Raw genomic sequence first — 22,549 nt, 5'->3', positions numbered from 1 at the left:
ATGGGGGGTAGCCTATGTCATGGCATATGGGTTAGTCCTAACCTTCATTGATTGGCATAAAGAGGGAGGTGAGCTAATTGTGAAAGGAAAGGTGAGGAAATTCCTTCAAGACAACTGGATTTGAAAGACCAGCTGTAATATTTTTTCTTCCCTTTATTGCCAAATAGCAAAAGGACCCTATGCAAGGAGGTTGGAGGTGAAGTTGAATTTCTACTTTCTTTGACTTGTGGGTTTGTGTTATGTTCCTTCCCATTTCTACCTGAAATTGACAAGTCACCCTCAAATTTGTGCTCCAGATGATACACAATTTACAACACATTTTTTATTTGAAGGATTTCTGAAAATTTTCTTCTCATGATTATTGAAAAATGTTATTGGAGGTACCGAATCCCTGGCATCAGGTGTTAGGCCTCCTCTCAGCCCACTGAGAGCAGATTTCGGTGTTTATGAAAGACTGCTAATTCTATCACCCTTAGTAGCTTCTGCTAAGCAATGTTGCTTTATCCCACTTTTGAGGTTGCTGATTATGAAACTATGATTATGTTCACTTTTATCAGTGTAGCCTTGATCCGCTTACAGTTCAGCTCGGCCAGAATTTGAGAGATAGGGCTTCAGACACATTTTTAAAGCCATCAGCAGAGACAGTCGGTCTGAACAGACCCACAACCCAGACCAAATAATGTTATTCTAACAATGAGCAATCCATGCAAGTTTAAAAGTCATATACAGCTTCCCCACCGGCCTGCCTACGTCAAAGCTATCTTGGGTTTGGGGTGGGTGTGGAGAAGAGGCAGAGCGTGAATTCAGGGCCTTTGCCATCGTGGATAATTAAGAACAGTAAGTTGTCATGGATATTCAGGTTTATGGTTCAGCTGCTGAGGCGGCGAGTTTTCCTGGCAGACGAACGTGTAGCCATTTACCCTCCTTCCCTCCGTCCAAAGCAACACACAAGCAGCAGGCATGCTTCCTGCCGCCACTCAGAACAGGCATGAAAGGCAACTCATTTACTTCCAGAGGCCACGTCCAGCTGCACAGAGCTTTGGCTGTCATTCCCTTGTTCTATCACTTTCCAGCACCCAACAACATTCAGCAAAATGAGTTAAGAGTTATTGGTATCTGGGGAAAGGTAAAAAAAAAAAAAAAAAAAAAGGACACAGATGGCAGCGATACAATATTACTGCAAAAGCAGGTGAATGCGGGACCATCCTTGGCTTGCCAGGCTTTATGTGAAGCTTGCACTGCAAGTTAAAAAACAAAACAAAAAAGTTAGAAATAATAACAAAAAAATAAAGGGACATTAGGAGCGCCAGCACCGGCATTCGGTGATGGTGAATGCTCATGCAATGATTATGGAACTGACAGAAATCGAAACCAAAAATCTGAGTAAGCTATTCCACATGACAAGCAAAAGCAACGTTTTAATACTGAATTACAGAACACGTGGTTAGTTTCCATTTGCATGTAATTTAGAATTCTCAGGTGGCTCTGTGAAACCACTACATGTCCTAATGGAAGGGTTTACTGTTTGATTTTCATTTTATCCAATAACACAAAACCATTATCGATGGTGTTCGATTTGGGCATCACATCTGTACTAAATAGGAGATGCAGCTTCCATTTCTGAGCTCCTGGAGTAAGAGAATAAATCTGCTACAAATGACTTTGAATAATTAACTTGGGGCTTGCAATACAGTGGGTGGAGGACATGCTATTAATCCACTTGGGAAGGAAATGAAAAAGGACAACCATTACGTGGTTACGGCTACAGCAATGCCAGGAGCCTTCCCCTCTTTTAGGTTCAAGGCAGTGCCAGATCCCAGATCCACATGTCTAACTGTAGGCAAGTCCAAATCATGCAACTTCATTCCTTAGCAAGAATCAATACAAAATAAATAAAAAGTGAGTGGATGATTGTATAAACTATCGTTATCAGATGCCAGCCAGGTACAGTTTTAAAATGATGAATTTTAAAACTTTCTTTTGGGATGAATGTATCGTAACCAGCAAATGGCTGCTGGCAGCTGTGCACACTTCTCAGAAAAGATGAACACTGTCCACTGAACAACTTACCGTCCGGCAGTCCCACCAGTGCGGTGTAGCCGCAAACAAGGAAAGTGACTTGGTGGCCAGAGATGGCAGGAGGTGGGGTCCAGCTAATGGCAGTGCCAGGGTTAGTTCTACTGTGTCTGTAATCTTAGGAAATGTTATATGATCTCATGCCACTACAGGTCAAGGAGAAGGATAAAGCCTTACCTACGTTAGAAAGGGAGCATGTCATTAAAATAGAAAGAAACAGAATTTAGAACTATTAGAAACACTGAGTCAGGCTCTGAGGCGGGAACATAGCAGGTGAATAAATAAGCATCTCTTTGTTGTCCTCTCCCTAGAACAAGGCCAGCTCCCCGTGGCTGCACAGTGACTCCAGCATCTCCCGCGGCTGCACGTGGAAGAGAGCCTTCCATTCACGTCAGTGCTGCTCTGGGGACCCTGGCTACTGTCTCTCTGTGGTCCTCTCTCCCCAAAACTCTCCACTGGCAGTCAGAGGAGTGGTGCTTCTTTTGTTTTTGTTTTGTTTAATTTTACACTTCAGGACTCCAACTGGCAGTGGATTTCACTGCTCAAATGGTAAAGTGTGGAAAAGGGTGGGGACCTAGAAGTTACCGAAAAATACATGCCATCGGCAGGCACAAAACCTGCGCACCAAATTAAGCCTAATTCCACGAATAATAAATGAGAATATATAAATAAGGCTAACGTAGAATTCACACATACTTCACATGACTTGAGAGCATTAGACATCGCTGAGGTCCAAGGATGGGAAGAAAATAACCTGAAATGCTCAACAGGAAAAACCTCCCTACGCTGGGAAGTCTGTTACTAGATAGATCTTTTTTTTTAATGGAGGCACAATACCGATCAGCTCTTGGAATTTTTATTGCTTAAAGGCACATCCAGTATATGTGAAATATCCTTAGAACATTGCTGGTCTTTTATAAACATTTTTAGTTCTAAAATATATTCCTTTACATACATTAGTGCTTCAGGGTAAGAAAGACTTAACTTTGGGTTTCCTAAGCTGTGAGTCAGCAGCTTTTCTGTCTCATTCATGCCTATAGATGTAGACACACACACACACACACACACACACACACACACCCCTATACCTATTTCTGTCTGGGGTGAGTTTGGATCCACAAAGGTCTGATGTCAAATGGCTTTCCGTTTCTCTGCACTGCAGCAGCTGCTGGACTGGCTCTGCACAGGGAATGTCACCGCCAGGGGCCGACGCTCTGCGGTGTGTGTAGCTACAAAGCGCTTTCCTGCACTAGATTATGATCGAGGCAATCGTTAGCCAGAACTCACCTAGCAGAACTGTTTTCGGCCCTTGGAGTCCTTTCATCACTTGGGTCTGTACCAACCCCATTAAAACCACACCTCCTCCACACGGACGCCTCTCTACTGCTTAGAAAACGTGCCTGCCCTTTGCTCTCCCGACGCACTCTCTGCTGCCTCCGAGCTGGTCCAGTTTGCAGAGCACAATGTAAAACTCTCTCCGTTTGATTTCTACCACGGGGTTCGTGACACGATTCCTCAAGGGGCGTCTGTTCACCAAGACACAGTGACCAGTCCCTATGGCAGGTCTCAATTCCTGTGCAGACTCAATCTTATCTTCTATATTTAAAAAAAGGGTCTCTGCCTGCTCAAGTGCCACCATTTTTATGGTTTACGTGTCAGCTTTTCCCCTAGAACGTTAGCGTCTCGGGATGGAGAGCAGGAATCCCAAGCACATTCCGAGCTGTCCTACTGCTGCCCTGAGAGCACTGCCCGCACCAAGCAGGGCAGCGTCCCCGGGTGGCCATCCGGCCACACACAGCTTGTCCAGGCATCTCACTGACCCTGAGCCTCCTGCCAAACCGGGAGCCAATGCCTTAAACTGCACTGTCTAGTCTCTAAGGGATTTGACATGAGCTTCAAATCACCGGAGAATGACAAGGAAGGCCCAGAGCTCCGGTGGATTTGGGAGCTGCCACTGGAGCATCACAGGAAGTGACCGACACGAGAGCAGGCTCTGACCTTTGGCTCATTAAACCACAGCCATGTTTAAAAATGTTGCTCTGTGCGTGGGTACAGGCGTGTCTTGAGGATTGTTGCAGGTGGGCTTAACTGGATGGAATTGTGACCCCATTTTCCCAAGAAAACAACTAACCATCTTGTTGAATTTAGAGGAAACTAGTGGCCACTAGCAGTTCTTCTAAATCTTTCATCTGGAGATCAATGACTGGCTTATCAAGCCTAACAACGCAGACTACAAAAATAACTGTGACAATTGTAACTTTAGGATGCTCTTTATCGGGAGTCACGAGGACCGTCTCCAAAGGGTCGTGAGAGAAATAAACCGTCTTCCCCAAAGTCCTAGTGTTGGTGCAGAAGACGAGACTGGAGACAAAAGTGAGCCCAGTCCTGACTGCTGGGTCATGTGGTCAAGCCTCATAAAGTAATGTTGTGCACCCTTTAGAAATACTTTAAGAACCTGTATCTTCTTCCCTGCACTGTAGAGAAAATACTTGCTTGGATCTTCCTGGTAATAGACCAGTTTCCAGTCTGGAAATGGGAGAAGTAGAGACATGCAAGAGGAATAAACTGTTAGAGGCCCCGGCACCGGGGGGACACCTGCTTACTTTTTCTTATCCTTGTCTTTCTTGGTTTGCTGGGCCCCAGACTGCTGGGCCTGGGTCTGCAGCAACTGGGCAGCCGCCTTCTTCTTCTGGAAGTTGTTCACCTCCTCCTCCAGCTCCTTCTTCTTGTCTTCCACTTTCTTCTTCTCTTCCTGGTGTGTCCGCTTCAGGAGGTCAAACTTCTCGTGGAGCTGGAGAGGACAGGACAGGCGTGGTGAAGGGGGTAGCAAGGGGACCGGTATGAGGTGACTCGGACCTGCTCAGAACAAGGCCTGCGCCACGGTGCTGCCTGTGCTCTAATTGGAGAAGCGCAGCAGCGGCCGGTGCTCTGGGAAGAGCCATGCAGAGACAGGAAAGCACCTTGGGGAGCCCTGTTCTCCTTTGACACTTGGACCTGTGGAGCTAAAGGGGACCCTTGCACACTTGTATATAATAAAAGCCTAAGTGACTGTTACGGCAGAACGAACAAAATGACCGGTTGCTATAATGTGCACTGACCACCAGGGGGTAGATGCTCAATGCAGGAGCTGCCCCCTGGTGGTCAGTGTGCTCCCACAGACCCACAGGCGAGCACCGCTCAGCCACAAGCCGGGCTCACGGTTGGCGAGCGCAGTGGCAGTGGTGGGAACCTCTCCCGCCTCCATGGCAGCGCTAAGGAGCAGCGAGCAGGCGGGCAATAAGGAGCAAGGGGTCCCGGACTGCGAGAGGGTTGTCCAACTGCCGGCTTAAGCAGCAGTCAGACATCCCTTGAGGGGCCCTGGACTGTGAGAGGCCGCAGGCCTGGCTGAGGGACACCCCTCCCCCAGTGCATGCATTTCGTGCACCAGGCCTCTAGTTTTCTGATAATAAAATACGTATTCATTGTAAAAAGCATATCCATGCTCCTAATAAGAAACTCACCCTAGTGGTAAGAGTAGTTCTTAATCTCTAAGTTTCAATTGTCTTTTCTTAAAATATATTTTTATTGATTTCAGAGGAAGAGAGAGATAGAAACATCAATGATGAGAGAGAATCATTGATTGGCTGCCTCCTGCACACCCCCTACTGGGGATCGAGCCCACAACCTGGGCATGTGCCCTTGACTGGGATCAAACCTGGGATCCTCCAGTCTGCAGGCTGACACTCTATCCACTGAGCCAAACCAGCTAGAGCTCTAAGTTTCAGTTGTCTTTATCAGGATCAATTAAGAGGGGATGGTGAGGAAATTAATTAAGCAGTTTTAGCCCTAACCGGTTTGGCTCAGCGGATAGAGCATCAGCCTGCGGACTCAAGGGTCCCGGGTTTGATTCCCGTCAAGGGCATGTACCTTGGTTGCGGGCACATCCCCAGTAGGGGGTGTGCAAGAGGCAGCTGATCGATGTTTCTCTCTCATCGATGTTTCTAACTCTCTATCCCTCTCCCCTCCTCTATGTAAAAAATCAATAAAATATATTTTAAAAAAATTAAGCAGTTTTATTTGTAAATGTATTGCGCTCGAGATACTCATGATCTATCATTGGGGGCAAACATATTTCTGTCTCTTTCTCTCTCTCAATAGGATGAGTGACCACTCTCTCTCTCCCTCTCTCCCTCTCTCCTCTCTCTCTGGGATGAGTGTTATAGCAGAAATCCATGGGAACCTCTAGGAAGCAGTTAATTTGGCCTGGTCATGGGGAATAAGGCAAGTCAAAGGGATGCTGGAGTAGAGCGTGCATGACCACAAAGAGGGAAGTGTGAGCAGATGTACAGTGGAAAGCATGTCAAACTCACAGCCGGCGGGCTGCAAGCCTCGCGTTTGACATACTAGGTATACAGAGACCATCACCTATCAGTGCCGAAGGGCCATCCACTGTTCAGCGAACTGAATAGGCTGATAGACTATGAAAATAACAATAACCACAGAATCTCAAATCTCATATTTCAAGACGTGTATACTGAGGAAATACAGAGGTACAAAGAAAATGGGACCAGGTCTGGAGACCTACGATTGAGTTTTAGTTTCAGCGTTGCTATTAACTAGGTATATGACTGCATAAATTGCTTAACCTGTATAACTCAGTTTTATCATCTGTAAAATGGGGATGAGAATATCTGACCTGCTTTTCTTGCCAGGACAGTATGCCATGCAAGTGATAAAATGTTTGTAGAAGGCACTTAGAACAGCATGAAGTCCCATAAAATGTGAAGTGTTAATAAAATACCTTGCTTATTTCTCTCCCTTGAAAAAGGACAGGTAGATGGCTTACCTCTTTCTCTGCCTCTTTAAGTTCAGCTTCTTTCTCCTTCACTCTCATAACAAACATCTGTCTCATTTCTTCTTCTTTCTTCTGAAGTTCTCCCAGAAATTCATTCCTTTTTGCTTCGTATGTCTCCTGAAGACTATTCAAAAGTCACAAACAAGGACAGTGTCATAAAATTGCATAAGAAACTTCAGTTCATAGAATTTCTACCCACCGTCTTCCAAAACTTAGATAAGGCTGCCATTTACCATGTCAAAGACACAGAAAAGGGCACCATCTCCTCTTTAGTTCTGCGGTGACCAGAAAGACAAGTGCATCAAGAACAAGGATGAGTCCGTAAGCACCGGGCAGCACTAACGGGCTGTCTCCTGCTGGCCAAGGCTTATCCCACATAGTCACACGCAGAAAGCCTGGGCTGGGCTGGGCTGGGCGGTATCTGCCAGATCAGCACACCAGGTAGACCCCGAAGATATGATGAAGACTTTTAGGAGAGAGAGGTGGTGTGTGTAGGGAGAGAAATGCATGGGTACTAGGGCCAGACAGATCAAGGCTTGGATTCTGGCCATAGCGAGGTACTGACTAATCTAGGCAAGGGCACAGCCTCTAAGCCTCAATGTATAAGAGGTGGGTGGACACAGCAGGACTTACCTTCCAGGGAAATGATTCTGGGAATGAATGGCGGCAAAGTGAGCAAAGCACTCAGTGCTTAACAAATATTACCCTCCCCCACTCATTTCCGTCCTGTCCCCAGTTTAGAAAACAGACTCAGCGAACCATCTAAAGAGCCAATAGGGTACCTAAAGGTATTTCACAAAATTGCTACTTTTAAAGTTGTATTACCAATCATAATAGAGCAGGGAGGAGTCTTATTTTTATTTTAAACCCCATCCTCCCCCTGATAATCCTGCAGGCCATAGAGCCCAATATTTTAAATCAAATGCTATGCCTCAGCTTTCTTTAAGTCAGAACAAATATATTTATGGAAATATTACCTTCAGTAACACAGCTTAAGAAATCCCACACCCACACCCATACAAACAGAGAAGCATTTGCTGGCATTTTATAAGGTGCTATTGCTAATTCTCCCTTCTAGTTTCCTGGGAACAAGAGTTGTCACAGTAACACGGGCCTGCAGGATTATCCACCTTAACCTGTGGGCCACATTCATCCAACGTGCTGACTCCAAACTGGCTAGCACCCGTGGGTGACCCCAGGCTCCATGCAGAGCACCCCAGCATGCACACTTGTCATGTAGAAGGAGCAAAGAGACACCCAGGTGGTGCGAGTACACACCCATGTAGATATACAAAGGACTAAACAATTAGAAAATGTCTTAATGAGGATTGTTTCTACTTCTACAATACATGCTTTTATTGGTTGATTAAAGTAAGTTCCCCTGCCCTCAAGAGAATCAACACTCCCTGTTAATGAGCAATCCTGTGTTTGAGATTCCAGAGGTATAGTTAGCTTTCACATTATCTTATGAGACTAAAGCAAATTTGGCCAATGCTAATGTTGGCTAATATTAATAGTGATATTTGGACTTGAAAATGTAAGCCAGAGGTCCTCAAACTTTTTAAACAGGGGGCCAGTTCACTGTCCCTCAGACCATTGGAGGGCTGGACTATAGTTTAAGAAAAAACTATGAACAAATTCCTATGCACACTGCACATATCTTATTTTGAAGTAAAAAAAACAAAACGGGAACAAATACAATATTTGTATTTGCATGTGGCCCGCGGGCCGTAGTTTGAGGACCCCTGATGTAAGCCATAGAGACATAGAAATGTGTTGATAATAGAACAACAAAGTAATTCATGAATTTGATTTTGTTCATTTCCAATAAGCCTCATCACCATTATTTGGATCAGAATTGCCAAAGGAAAAAGATTTGGGGGGAAACTCAGCTTTTGATGATTTCAGGATAGTGAATACAGTCCCTCCTCTTTCTCACAAGCAATGGGACACAGTTTATAGAAACGCTATGAAGAAGCACTACCCAGCCCAGCCAGCGTGGCTCAGTGGTTGGGCGTTGACCCATGAACCAGAAGGTCACAGTTCAATTCTCGGTCAGGGCACACGCCCCAGTTGTGGGCTCAATCCCCAGTAGGGGGCGTGCAGGAGGCAACCAACCAATGATTCTCTCTCATCATTGAGGTTTCTCTCTCTCCCTATCCCTTCCTCTCTGAAATCAATAAAAACATATTTTAAAAAAGAAACACTACTCAAAGTGTTCCAGCGATCACTAGTTCAAGAGATCTCAAACAGAGGGGTTCCCAAGTCAAGAGTAAAGGGAAAATGCTGTGTGTGACCTCCCTTTAGGAGGGTCACAGTGCACAGCGGCTCCCAACCCCATGGCACATCAGCACTGCCTACTCGAGTTTCGCGGGACTTTTCTAAACAGTTTCCTAACTCCACCCCCAGAGATGCTGACTTGAGATGCCGGGCTAAGGCAAAAGAACCTGTAGTATTTCAATGCTTCCCAAGTAATCTGATGTAACCAGTTTGCCATCCACTGCTTATCTTAAAGGCTCTGAAAAGTCCTTCAGTATAAAACAAAAAGAAACCTGTTTAAGTTGATTGAGTGCCCTCTACCCCAAACAACAGCCAGAAGTGGGGAAGGGGACCATGGCATGAAGCTCAGGTTGGGTGACTACCTGGCCCATTATACAAAAAGCCCTTTTACTAAGTCTGCCTCCTGATCTAGCCCCACTCCTCGCTTTACAATTGAGGAAACTGAGGCCCAGAGAGGTTGAGGAATTGAGTGGTAGCAGGGCCAGGACTTGAACCCAGACTACTGACTCTGCCCTAGCTCACCAGCTCTGCCTGGGTCTGAATGAAGGAGGGGGCCAAATGAGTTAGATTTCAGTGAAATCTTTTTGTTCTATCGCTATTCATAAAAACAACAACAAACAAAACAACAACAACACAAAAACCATTTCATCCGGTTTAAAACCCACAGAGTAGGCCTGATTTGGTAGGGACTACGTTTTGGTCAACGCATTTCAAGGCTTAGCGAAACTTTTCACAGAAAGGCATTCTCCATCTTGACTCGGAAAGTGACCTGTGGTTGAAGAAGACCAGTTTTACAAGCCCCCAGGATGGGACTAAATGATGCACCCTGGGTCAGAGGTTAACTTCCTGGTTAGAAGCCTTTGGTTGGGGTCTCCATTTGTTCTTATCAATGTTCTCACACACCTCACAGCACCACAGTAGCACTGTACCAGGAGACCAGCCCAGACTTTCCCAAACTACCTCTATAGCAGATCCCAAAACCCCTACCACCCAGGGCAGCTCAGATCTGGGGGCCTGGAGCCTGCCACCCGCACACAGGCTGCCTCAGGCACTATGGCCCGCCTGCTCCCAGGTATGAGTATGAGTTATAGTGGCCACAAAAGAGGAGGAAGATAGTCTTTTCTGAGGACCCGTACCACACCCCCCTCCTCCCCCGTCGGTAGAGACACCGAGCCCAGAAACACTGCACATCTACATGAAGAAATTGCGAGGGCTCGGTTTGGACAGAGCAATCCTTTCCTGTGATCCTGGCGTGGCAGCCCCCACTTCCACTGACACTTCACCAGGCCCGGCACGCTCCCCGGAGGCCCCTTCCCACACGTGGCTCTGACAAGGCGTGGACCTTTGCTAAGCCATTAATTATGCATTAATTTCCACATTTTCCCCTTCACATTTTGCCTCTTCATCTCTATCCATCAAAGATGTGGACTGTAAGCAATTTTTTGTGTTATCCCCTTTCCTACTCATTTGTTGTCAGAATTGCATCAAACCACTGGAAGCTAACAGAGACTTCTGAAAGAGCAAGCCTTGGGAAGTCAAACCGATCTGGCAAAAATGAATGAGGCAAACTGCCGGGCGCAGCTGCGCCTTTGTAAATGCCTAGGCCAGGCTCTGTGCCTCTGTGAGTGTAACGATTAAGGGCACGGGTTCAAAACCTCCCCCCCTGCCCCCGTCACATCCTACTTGTAGGACCTCGGCTGGTTGTTTACACTTCAGCGCCTTAGTTTCCTCCTCTGTAAAATGAGGGTGATGACAATGACATCAACGACACCGATGGTAGACAATCCAGATAGAGTGGTTGCCACAGTGCCTGGCAACATGAGGTCACCTGCCCTCCCAGGTGCTTTCCTCCGATAGTTCAACCCAACAAGCACTTCTGCGACTCACAACACTCCACCTTCCCACTGTCCTGGAACACCTGACTGCCAGGTGGCCGCATACCTGAAGGGCTTGCTGTCAGGGTCAGTGTCCTTGAACCCCATCTCCTCGAGCTTACAACGCCGATACAACTCGTAGTGGCGGGTGTGAGTCTGTTCTCTCAAGTCTTCCATGTTCACGCGGATCAGCATCTCCCGCAGTTTCACAAAATCACAATGGTTTTCATTCTCCACTGCAAGAGATGGGGGAGGGGAAGCGGAGGGCGGGGCTGCTGTCAGTCACTGAAAATCAGGGGGGATGTTTCCAAGATATTGTCACCACTGCTCCTGAAATCTCTCAAAGCCACCGGGAGATCCTCTACTGGATCCACCTCACTTCGCCAATGAAGACAACGTTTCTGACTTTGACCAGAATATTGACGACAGGAGTGACTGCCGAGTGCCTGCCCAGTGCAGGGCACTGTGGGAGGAGACAGACAAATACTGTCTTTACTCTTCATAATGACTCCTGCTTTGTAGACACAGAAGCATGAATTACCTCACACAGAGGAAGCAGAGTCTATGTTCAAACACCATGATGTCTGGCGTCAAAGACAGGCCTAGCCTGGCAGGTGTGACTCAATGGTTGAGCATCCACATATGAACCAGGAGGTCATGGTTAGATTGCCGGTCAGGGCACATGCCTGGGTTGTGGGCTCAAACCCCAGCAGAGGGTGTGCAAGAGGCAACAGATTAATGATTCTCTATCATCATTGACATTTCTATCTCTCTTTCCCTTCCTCTCTGAAATCAATAAAAAATCTATATATATAAAAGCCTAAGTGACTGAACGACCGGTCGCTATGATGCGCACTGACCACCAGGGGGCAGACGCTCAATGCAGGAGCTGCCCCCTGGTGGTCAGTGCGCTCCCACAGCCAACCTCCCGCGGTCCCTCTCCCCAGCCGGCTGGCCCCAAATGGGACTAGGCCCGTGGTCGGCAAACTGCGGCTCTCGAGCCACGTGCGGCTCTTTAGCCCCTTGAGTGTGGCTCTTCCTAAGCCTTAGGAGTACCCTAATTAAGTTAATAACAATGCACCTACCTATATAATTTAAGTTTAAAAAATTTGGCTCTCAAAAGAAATTTCAATCATTGTACTGTTGATATTTGGCTCTGTTGACTAATGAGTTTGCCGACCACTGGACTAGGTGATATGGCCCCAATTGCCCGCCAGGCCGAGGGACCCCACCTGTGCATGAATTCGTGCACTGGGCCTCTAGTAAATAATAAAAGAAAAAGACAAGTCTATTTCTCAATGCTGTCTGGAGCTGCACAAGGATTTTTTAATATACCACCTCCTTTAATTTACCAACAACACTATGAAGAAAATTTTTTCATGGTAGAGAAATTAGTAAGATTCATAAAAACTTTAATTTTCCTAGGATCTCAAAGGCATTGTTTCTTTTCACAGACTTATTGCCTTTATTCTGAACAAAGGAAACATAGGACTCACAGATCTCAAACCAACGAAGGACCTTTCTGGAGCCATCGTGCTAATCTACAGCGTTGGACACCCTGCTCAGAACACACAGCAAGGGTAGGTGACAGAGTCTTTGCCCATCAAGCTGGCGTCTGGGAAGCTTCTTCAGGTTAGAGACTGTGGTCATGTCTCCCAGCACCAATATAGGTCAGACATTCTCTTAATTCTCAGATATTTACTGAAATCACATTTGTTATTTTTCAAAATAAATGTTATTGATTTCAGAGAGGAAGGGGAGGGAGAGAGAAATAGAAACATCGATGATGAGACAGAATCACTGATCAGCTGCCTCCTCCACACCCCACACGGGGGATCGAGCTCTGACAGGGACTCGAATCATGACCTCTAGGTTCATAGTCGACACTCAACCACTGAGCCATGGCGGCTGGGCCTGAAATAACATTTAATTGGAGGATAATGTTCCCAGAGATGAACAAGTATGGAAAGATAAGCATTCTCTTGTTTGCAAGAAACTCTTTGCAGCTTTCTTATGCTTTAGTGATGAAAATGGTTCAGACTCTTAGGGAAGAACTCTCCTAACAGGAATTTATACTGAATTTCCTACAAGCCATTTTTTTGGGGCTGCCTCATTGGCACTAGGGCTTTGCAGCCTCTTCTCTCCACTGTCACCATCGTCCTACCTGGTCGCTGTTTCTTTCTCACCTCCACGACTGCCAGGTGTACAACCCTGCCACTCCCTTCCACCTGCCCACGATTAAGGAGCTCCTCAAACACGGTGGGGAGGGAGAAACGTGGTCAGTCACCACAGGGGTTGAACGTGAAGAATCCCTTTCCTGCCGCACACATACCCTGCACCACGCCCCACGGGTACTGCCTGGCCTTGGCCATCTTGTTGCCGATCTTCACCTCTTCAGTGCTGCCGACCACGGCAAATGGCAGGTGGACCTGCCAACAACACAAGGATGGAGAGTACAATGAGTCCTCACTGAACGTCGTCAACAAGTTCTTAGCAACTGCAACTTTAAGTGAAACGACCATAAGATGAGATCGTTTTACTCGAGTTTAATTGACATCAATAAGAGTTAAGTTCCTATGGCTTATTTCTGGTCACAAAAACATCACTGAAGTTATAAAGACCCAAATACTTCTACATGTGGAAATGCATGTGAGCTACACACACAGTGAAGAAAGATTAATAAAAACAAGTAAGATCATTATTTCCCAACCTGCTGATTCCAGTTCATGGTCCAGGGTGGCCAGGGCCTCTCCCGGAAGCTCAGAGCACCAGGGGGGACCCTCCCTGGACATGACGCCCACCCTTCCACCACAGGGCGCACTCGCACCCACACTCGGATCGGGACAATTAGATACACGTGGTTCACCCAACACCCACACCCCTGGGATGTGGGGGAAACCGGAGTATCCAGAGAAAACCACGCAGATGTGGGGAGAACATGACAACTCCACAGAGACTGGGCCTGTTCAGGAGACAGTTTTTCCTTCACTCATCAAACTTATAACGAAAGGATAGTGAACAAAGTGCCGTTCTTCAAGGACCTGCTGCAGTTACCCTCCCAGCTCTGGATAAGGCTGGTTTTCCACCTGCCTCTATACTCTCCCTGCTGCTTCAGGCCCCTGCTCAGTGGCAGAAGCCGGGAGGTAGAAGAGGGAAACGCTGCAGTCACGTGCACACATGCGTGTGTGTGTGTGTGTGTGTGTGTGTGTGTGTGAGTGGGTGTGCATCCTACCTGTCCACACCCATTCTGAATATTTGATCTGAGCTAGATCCAGGGGAACCCTGTATGGGTCTTTGCAGCTATACAGTAAGCTTTAGATGCAAGCTGTCCGATACAGTAGCTGCTCATCTATGTGGCCCTTGGACATTTGAAATGGGGCTCGTGGAATCAAGAAACGGAATTTCACTTTGCTGCAAACTCAAATCTTCTACAAAGAGAAGAACCAGTTTTGTCAATGTGGATGCAAGTGTTAAAGAAAAATGATCTTTTGGGTATCTATTTTATATTTAAAAAACTTTTGCCCTCGCCGGTTTGGCTCAGTGGATAGAGCGTCCGCCTGAGAAATGAGGGGTCCCCAGTTCTGTTCCGGCCAAGGGCACATGCCCGGGTTGCGGGCTCGGTCCCCAGTGGGGGGCATGCAGGAGGCAGCCGATCGGTGATTCTCTCTTATCATTGATGTTTCTATCTCTCTCTCCCTCTTCCTTCCTCTCTGAAATCAATAAAGAAATATATTAAAAACAAAAACAAAAAACTTTTAAGTATGTTAGGAGTAACAGGTGCACATCAAGTTGTAATGTTTTATGAATGTAACATACACATTTCAGACTTTGAAAAAAACCTCATTAATAATCTTTATATTTATTACATGTTGTAATGAATATGTTGGGTATATTGGGTTAAATAAGTTATAAAATTAATTTCATGTTTCTTTTCACTTTTTTTTAATGTGGCTACTAGAAAGGGTTAAATTACTCGTGTGGCTCATATTTCTGTTCCACAGCATTGCTTCAGGTAGCTGACTGCTGCACAAAATTCAAGCCAGAAACACAGCGTAGCCCCAACTACTGGCTCAGGCCTTGCACCCGGACTTACCTCAAGCAGTTGGTGGTCAAGACAACCGACTGCTCCACGTGGTTTATTTGGAAGCTACGGCTGCATTGGTGGTTTGGGAGGGGGGGTAGGGGGGTGGACAGAAATTCTCTTTTCTATTAGCATATAAGAATAAGAACATTTGAAATGGCTGCCCTGAGAATTATGATGGAGGGTTCCCTGACTCAGGGTCCTTCCACTGCAGATAAGTCGAGCAAGGAGGAATGTTTTAAAGCCAAGTCCTCTCCCACAGAGAACCCTCCACCCAGGCTGCCCAAGTGGTGTTTGTTTTCTGCTGCTCAAGAGAGTTACACTCTCCCGTCTGTCTCACCCTGCACAGGAAGGAGGAGAGCACGTCTTTCTCAGACTCCAAGTCTGGAACTCAAATGTGCTCCCCGAAGCTCAGGAGCACCAGGCCCCTTCTGGCCACATTGGTGTTAACGACCAAGGAAATGCTTCTTCTACTCAAGCGGAGTGACCGGGCACCTGCCAAGGGAGCCCCTTCCACATTTCACACGGCATTTCATCACCAGGGGTGGTTGGCAATGAAGACCGAAAGGAAAATGTCTGCTAAAGAGCAAGATGAACTTGGGAATGGCTATTCACCTGGTAAAGGGAGAAAGAGAGTGGAAGGTTCATGGGTGTTTCCTTTCCAAGGAAGTTAACACAAATTTAGTTTCCTGACCGTGCAAGACGACTGGAAAGAATGGAGAGGGACAGACAGAGAGAATTAGATGTTCCTTCCTGAATCCCACACGGACACCCAAATCGCAGTTCCACGAGGAACACACAGGTGGCATCACAACCCGAGTCCTAGACAACGGCATGAACAGCACACTGCTCTGCTTGGTGGTGGGTATCATAAAGGGCGAGGGTGTCGGCTCCAGAGCGAAGCCCCTGCCTCCGCCACAGACGGCTGTGCAACCCTGTGTGCATGGTTGCCGTCTTCAGCATGTGAAGTAGAAATAGCAGTACTTCCCAGGGGACTGTTGTAAAGATGAAATGGAAAGGCTCGAACAGTACCTGGTACATAGCAAATGCTCCCTAAATGTCAAAAATGTCAGGTGCTACTAATACCATGAAGTTCTCAATACAACTTTACATGCAGAAGAGACCTTACATATTGTCCAGTTTGACCTGGTACAGGAATCCCTCCAAGTTTTCTCCTCTCCGTGAGTTGAAGCGGAATTTGTCGTTCACCCACCACTCGTGAGGGGAACTCGCCACTTCGATCAGGTGTTGGCTGTGTTGCGGTGGTGCCAACAGTCAAACTCCACATGGGCCCAAACCCCTCTCTGCTCTTTGCCCATCAGTTTTGGTTCTGTCTTTTGAATGAGTCCAGTCATTCTCCCAATGGCGACCTTCCTTTCACACCCCCTGGGCCTGTTTCCCAGGAAGGATCTGCACTCCAGGCTCTTCCAGCCCCTTACTGTCCTGGCCACAGGAGGACGACAGCCAGGGCGACAACTCTGAGTGTGGCCAGAACAGGGCAGCGTGGAGCTCTGTGTTGATGAGATCCCTAAATTTTAAATTCATACAGTAAGAGCCCCAGAGAGGAAGAAAGGTACATTTGCTTCCAAAGTCCTAGTCATAGTGGGATTACTTTAAGGAAGAAATCTTCCCTAAATGAAACAGCCCTCTACAGAAAAGTCCGCATGCCGACCGAAGAAACAAGAGGCAGTCTGTGGAGTAACCTGATCTCCCAAAGAATGAGGCCAAACGTAACACAGGACTGGGGGCCGGGGTCTGGGTTGAAATCTCAGGGCTGCTACTAACTGCCTGGCTTTGACCAAGTCATTGAATCCTCTAGATCAGCGGTTCTCAACCTGTGGGTTGAAACCCCTTCGGGGGTCAAATGACCCTTTCACAGGGGTCGCCTAAGACCATCGGAAAACACATATATAATTACATATTGTTTTTGTGATTAATCTCTATGCTTTAATTATGTTCAATTTGTAACAATGAAAATACATCCTGCATATCAGATATTTACGATTCATAACAGTAGCAAAATTATAGTTATGAAGTAGCAATGAAAATAATTTTATGGTTGGGGTCACCACAACATGAGGAACTGTATTAAAGGGTCGCGGCATTAGGAAGGTTGAGAACCACTGCTCTAGATGGACCTCAGCACGACTCCCATTCTAGAAAATGACCAGAATTGGCAAATGTAGAGACAAGAAAGTGGATCAGTGGTTGCCTGTGGCTGGGATGGTTAGAGAATGAACAGCTAAAAGGTAGATGGTTTCTTTCTGAGGTGCAGAAAATGTTCTAAAATTGTTTGTGGCATTGGCTGCACAAGTCTGTGAATATACTAGAAAAACAATTGTACAGTATATCAATCATATCTCAATAAGCCTGTTAATTTTTAAAAGTGCCACTAGTAACATTTAAAAATGATGGGATTAGACAATTTTTCATGACATACTTTAACCTCCCACAAATGTGAAAATTAGACTGGCTTCCTCTGCCACTAGCACACATCAAAATCAAATTTTAGCATGCGTTCAGGTAAGGCCAGGCTCTTCGGTAGCTGCTAATTACACTTCACTGAAGGTCATCTACAACGTTAAGAATTCAAGAATGCTGCTTTTACTGAAGTTACGCATTTCCCGATGAAAAAAGATACACACAGCCACTGTGGCTCAGAGCTGAGCCATGGCTCAGATACACAGAGAGCAGGGGGACGCTGCGGCTATCCCGGCCGGATGGGGGCTCGCCAGGAGAGATGATTTCCCAGGCACACCTAGATTGCTGCAGCTTTAATCACTAATCTCCTGACCAATTTCTCCCTGTGATGTGGAAATTACACCCTTAACTGCCGGTTTACCTAATGATTCAGGAAAGGGTGGGGAAAAATAAAAAAATGGGGGAGAGGCAGGAACCAATCTCAGAAGCGAAGTGAGGCAGGTGGCCATGTTTCTGCCTACCCTGGCACAGCGAGCAGAGATCTGCTTCCCTTAAGCTGCTCTGTGTGAAACGGCGCTGGGCTGGCACTCCCTTCAAGATCCGCTGTAGAAATCGTAATTGTTTGCCATAACCGGTTTGGCTCGGTGGATAGAGCGTTGGCCTGCGGACTGAAAAGGTCCCAGGTTCGATTCCGGTCAAGGGCATGTGCCTTGGTTGCGGGCACATCCTCAGTAGGAGATGTGCAGGAGGCAGCTGATCGATGTTTCTCTCTCATCGATGTTTCTGACTCTCTATCTCTCTCCCTTCCTCTCTGTAAAAAAAATCAATAAAATATATATTAAAAAAAAAGAAATCGTAACTGTTAGAGTGGGGAGGAAATGTGAGACCACCTTGCTTAACTCTCCCATTTGATAGATGGGAGAACCAGTCGCACAGTGGCTAAATGACTGGAACTAGTGGCAGAGCTAGGCCACACTGAAGACGTCAAGTTCCCAGTCTAGTGCCCTAGTCGCACTGCAATGCTGATGCGAAGAAAAGCCTGCTGGAGCATCACTGCCTGGTCCTTTCTCACTTGAGGACTTACACTCATGGTCGCATTGATCTCTGCCACCGTTTCTTCATCTGTGGGAAACTGATAGATCTGGACTCCGTTGCTGACCAGTTCACTCATGATCTTACTCTTGAATTTGTGCAATTCGTTCTTGGCGATGGTGTCAGCTTTTGCAATTATTGGGATGATGTTCACCTATAAAACAGATACAATTCCAATGTGAGAAAAATAGACAAATGAATAAAAATAGCAAACAGGTAAGTGAAAATGTATAAACTTCACTTGGAGAATAGAAATGATATTGACAACAGGACCTTTGACGGAGGCGCAACATTAAGACGACATGGGATAATCTTTTAGTTCCACCTGCGAACGCTTTCTCTTCGCCTCGGAGCTGGAAGCACACTTGCCGTTTCCTCTCCTGGGCTACCTCACGCTTCCGCACAGAGTAAAAGGACGCTGCTCTATGAGAACAGGCGATAACAAAGACGCCTATCCTTGAGTAACCAGCCACTCTTTCAGGCCCCTCCCAGCTCCTTAGGACCTTGATTTTTGCACGTTCCTGGCAGTAGTTTGCAGTATAAAATAGAGTTTTTGTTAGTTAGAACAGTGGAATATTCAGCTCTATGCAGGAAACATCCTTTTGTCCTTCTGATAACCTGAGGGGAGCACCTAACTATTAACCAAAACAAACACGGTTTCACCTACTTTTAAACTTTTCAAAATCACACCAGCCAGTTCTTTTGAAAGTTAGCTTCCATTGCACAACTCCTTCAGGCCAGGAGACCTATGCCCGAGGCCGGGCTCGCTTTCAGGGTATCGGTTACCTGGACCAGGGGAGTTTGACAACAGCAGCAGAAAGCCCCGCACCAAGGTGTCCTGCAGGGCAAGCCCCCGACCCTGAGGTGGGACATTCATCTTTCACCTTCAGTCAGTGCTGTCCACAGCATACATTCTTAAAAATTCACTTTTAAGATTAACTTTCCTCCACTCCCTGGTCGGTACCGAGGCTTCAATAAGATGCTGCTGCCATCCGATACCTGGGGCCCTGCTCTCCACCCAGCTCAGGTGAAAAGGGACGGACTCCGTGAGAAAGCCGTCCTGGCCAGAGGAGAGTCTCTAGAGAGGCTTCCAGGTCACGTCTGCATTCCTTTGATTCTCCTTTTATCCCAAGAGCCAAATCAGAAATCCTTGATAAACCAGAATGAGATGACATGTTGGTTGGGTGTGCCTCAACCAACTCCCAATCTCATCACGCTTGGGCTTCTTCCTCCAGCAAGTGGCAGACTAAAAACAAAAACACGTCACTGACGGGGATGGGGGTTGGGGGAGGAGGGGCGGAGAAAGAAACGGTGGGACATTGGGATCGGGACCGAAGGAACAGAAACTCTGGCTGCTCACACGGGCTATCTTTTGTACACATTGACTGTTCAGTTAATAGCCACACAGACAAAATGGCAGAGGGCCACTGTTTTTAGGCCAGTTTGATCAGAGTAGATAGACAAACCAGGCGATTTAGACTTAAGGTCTCTTTTTCCTCATTCCCAGGGACTTGCAAATCTTTTCTGAAATTATCATAGTCTTAGTTTCAGTTTGATAAGACTTTGTATTGAACTCAAAAGGAGAAAATACCATAGCTTCGTTTTGTGGTTGTTCTCATCTGCTGCTGATTTATTTCAGAAATCTATTACCTTCCATTTATCCCAAAATGGAAAATTAAATGAACTGAAATGCAGATCAGCTCCTTCCTTCAAATGTTGTGAGAGAGAGAGGTTATCAATGTGGAAAGCTCAGGGGTCAAACTGAAACTAGGACTTCACTTCTTTTCAACTCATGGGCGCAGTCAGCTTCAACATCTAAGATGGACTGTTACCACACAGATAAAAAATCAACTTCTTTTTTCATTCTAAACTTCAAATTAAAGCCAAACCTTTTAAGAGATCTAGTGAAAGTTTTTAAGGAAATAAAGAAATCATAAGTTTATGTTTCAATCTCCCTAAATTTAACCCCTCTTATGACCATTTCCCTGTCTCCACTAAGGAATTTCCCAACTCACCAGACCATATACTATGCTAATGTAAGAACTGAAAATAGCCCTGGCCAGTGTGGCTCAGTTGGTTGGGTGTTGTCCTGTGCACCGGGAGGTTGCTGGTTCAACTCCTGGTCAGGACACATGCCCAGGTTGCAGGCTCAATGCCCAGGAGGGGGCTTGCAGGAGACAGCCAATTGATGGATGTTTCTCTCTCATTGATGTTTCTCTTTCTCTCCCTCTCTCTCTAAAAAAAATCAATAAACTCTTTAAAAAATAAGAAAAAGAACTAAAAATGCTTTGTAACAAAGCTGTTACATGGCTTTTTTTTTGTTTTCTCCTAACATCCAGAGAAGTTTTGAAGCATTTTTCTCACATTGCTCAACCCTATGGTTCGATAAACCAGAAAACACAAATTATGGGTTTGGGGGACGAACAGGCAGAGCATGGGGGTTTTCAGGGCAATAAAACTACTGTGCCTGATACTATAATGATGGATACATGTCATTACACATTTGTTCAAACCCACAGAATGTACACCAAGAGGGAAGTTTAATGTCAACTATGGACTTTGGGGGATTATGATCTATCGACACAGTTAATCAATTGTAACAAATGTACCACTCTGAAGGGGGATGCTGGTGATGGGGGAGACTATGCATGGGGGGGGGAGCGGGGGTATGTGGGAAATCTCTGTACCTCCCTCTTAATTTTGCTGTGAACCCGTAACTGTTTTTAAAAAATGTTTTACAACAAAACAAAAAACAAAATGTACACTGAAAGCAGAGAATACATTGGGGCCTTGGAACAACGGTGAGCTGACAGGAGAGTGGGGGCAGCAGACGGGCGGCGAGTACCTTACTGTCCAGCTTCTTCATGGTGACCAGGTCCAGGGACTTCAGGGAGTGCCCAGTAGGGGCGATGAAGTAGAGGCACGCGTGGATCCTGGTGTCGTGGTAGTTGAAGAGAGACCGCTTGATCTTCAATTCCTCTTGTAAGTAGGCCTCAAACTGGGCATCGATATATTCCACGATGGGCTTGTAGCTGGAATGCAGAAGAACGTTTTCTAAAGCACATTTTCAATCAGCACGCTTCTAGTCAAGGCTCCCCAGCAGTTCAGTGTGGAACAAGGCTCCAGGAATGTCTACGGTCCCCCCTGCCCCGAGAGCTAAAGCCTGATTCCCTGCATCCGGGGCCTTCTGTCTTCGGACCCACACCACCCGGCTCACTGTTTCCGGCCCAGCCTCGCACACCAAGCTCTGCCTCCATGCCTTTGCTCACACTAGCTCTTCTACCTGGGACGGTCTCCTTCCTATCACCATCCTGCCTAACAGGCATCCTCTAAAACAGACGATAAACAAGTGTAGCATTCGGTCAATTCCCCCGTGGAACCCCTGAAGATATTGCTAAGAGGCGGCGGCATTCTTTCCTCTTGGGGCAAAACTGAGCCTCCAAATCTGTCCCAACAAAGTGATTCTGACAGCCCGCACCAACTGACTGACACTGGTGCACAAAATAAAACTGGTCTGTCATTTCAGGACATGGCACCGCCTCCTATTGGGAGCCCCGGCCTGGGCCTCTGCCCGTGCCTCCAGAGGTTAGGGGTTCTCTGTGCGCTCATAAAGCCCTGGGCACATCCCAGGATTCCAGCTATAACCTGAAATGCCTGGACCACTGTGATCTTCTAGGTTCTTTCCATCTCTAAATGTTATGATTTGAAGATACATTTTATAACCCTCTGCTCCCCAAGTTGTAATTCAAATCTTTTTTTTGGGTGATTATGTATGATTTGATGAACTGACGGTAAACACAATCATTAAAAGCATATCAGGTGGTACTCAGGTCTCTGTGAATAAGCCATGAACTGCCCTGGGCCTCAGGGGACTAGCTGCTCAGGAGAGGT

At 46.5% G+C, this 22,549-nt stretch overlaps 1 protein-coding gene across 2 annotated transcripts in view; it reads right to left on the bottom strand.

Moving 5' to 3' along the window:
* The window catches only part of SEPT11 (septin 11), a 25,416-nt gene extending 3,718 nt beyond the window's left edge, over positions 1–21,698 (bottom strand). Inside the window, exons 1-7 of one of the 2 annotated variants that reach the window (XM_023750308.1) lie at positions 21,504–21,698; positions 18,651–18,812; positions 13,397–13,493; positions 11,132–11,300; positions 6,902–7,034; positions 4,680–4,867; positions 660–1,238 (exon numbers count right to left, since the gene is read on the bottom strand). In XM_023750308.1, the coding sequence (XP_023606076.1) occupies positions 1,223–1,238; positions 4,680–4,867; positions 6,902–7,034; positions 11,132–11,300; positions 13,397–13,493; positions 18,651–18,812; positions 21,504–21,524 (786 nt within the window). In that variant the 5' untranslated portion in view covers positions 21,525–21,698 and the 3' untranslated portion in view covers positions 660–1,222. Of the gene's footprint in view, positions 1–659; positions 1,239–4,679; positions 4,868–6,901; positions 7,035–11,131; positions 11,301–13,396; positions 13,494–18,650; positions 18,813–21,503 lie in introns of those variants that run through there. The other variant, XM_023750307.1, reaches the window with a different exon arrangement.
* Between the last annotated feature and the right edge of the window lie 851 nt (positions 21,699–22,549).

Source organism: Myotis lucifugus, unplaced genomic scaffold (assembly GCF_000147115.1).
Source record: "Myotis lucifugus unplaced genomic scaffold, Myoluc2.0 scaffold_12, whole genome shotgun sequence".
Classification (NCBI taxonomy): Eukaryota; Metazoa; Chordata; class Mammalia; order Chiroptera; family Vespertilionidae; genus Myotis; species Myotis lucifugus.
This window is presented reverse-complemented; position numbering and strand designations above follow the sequence as displayed.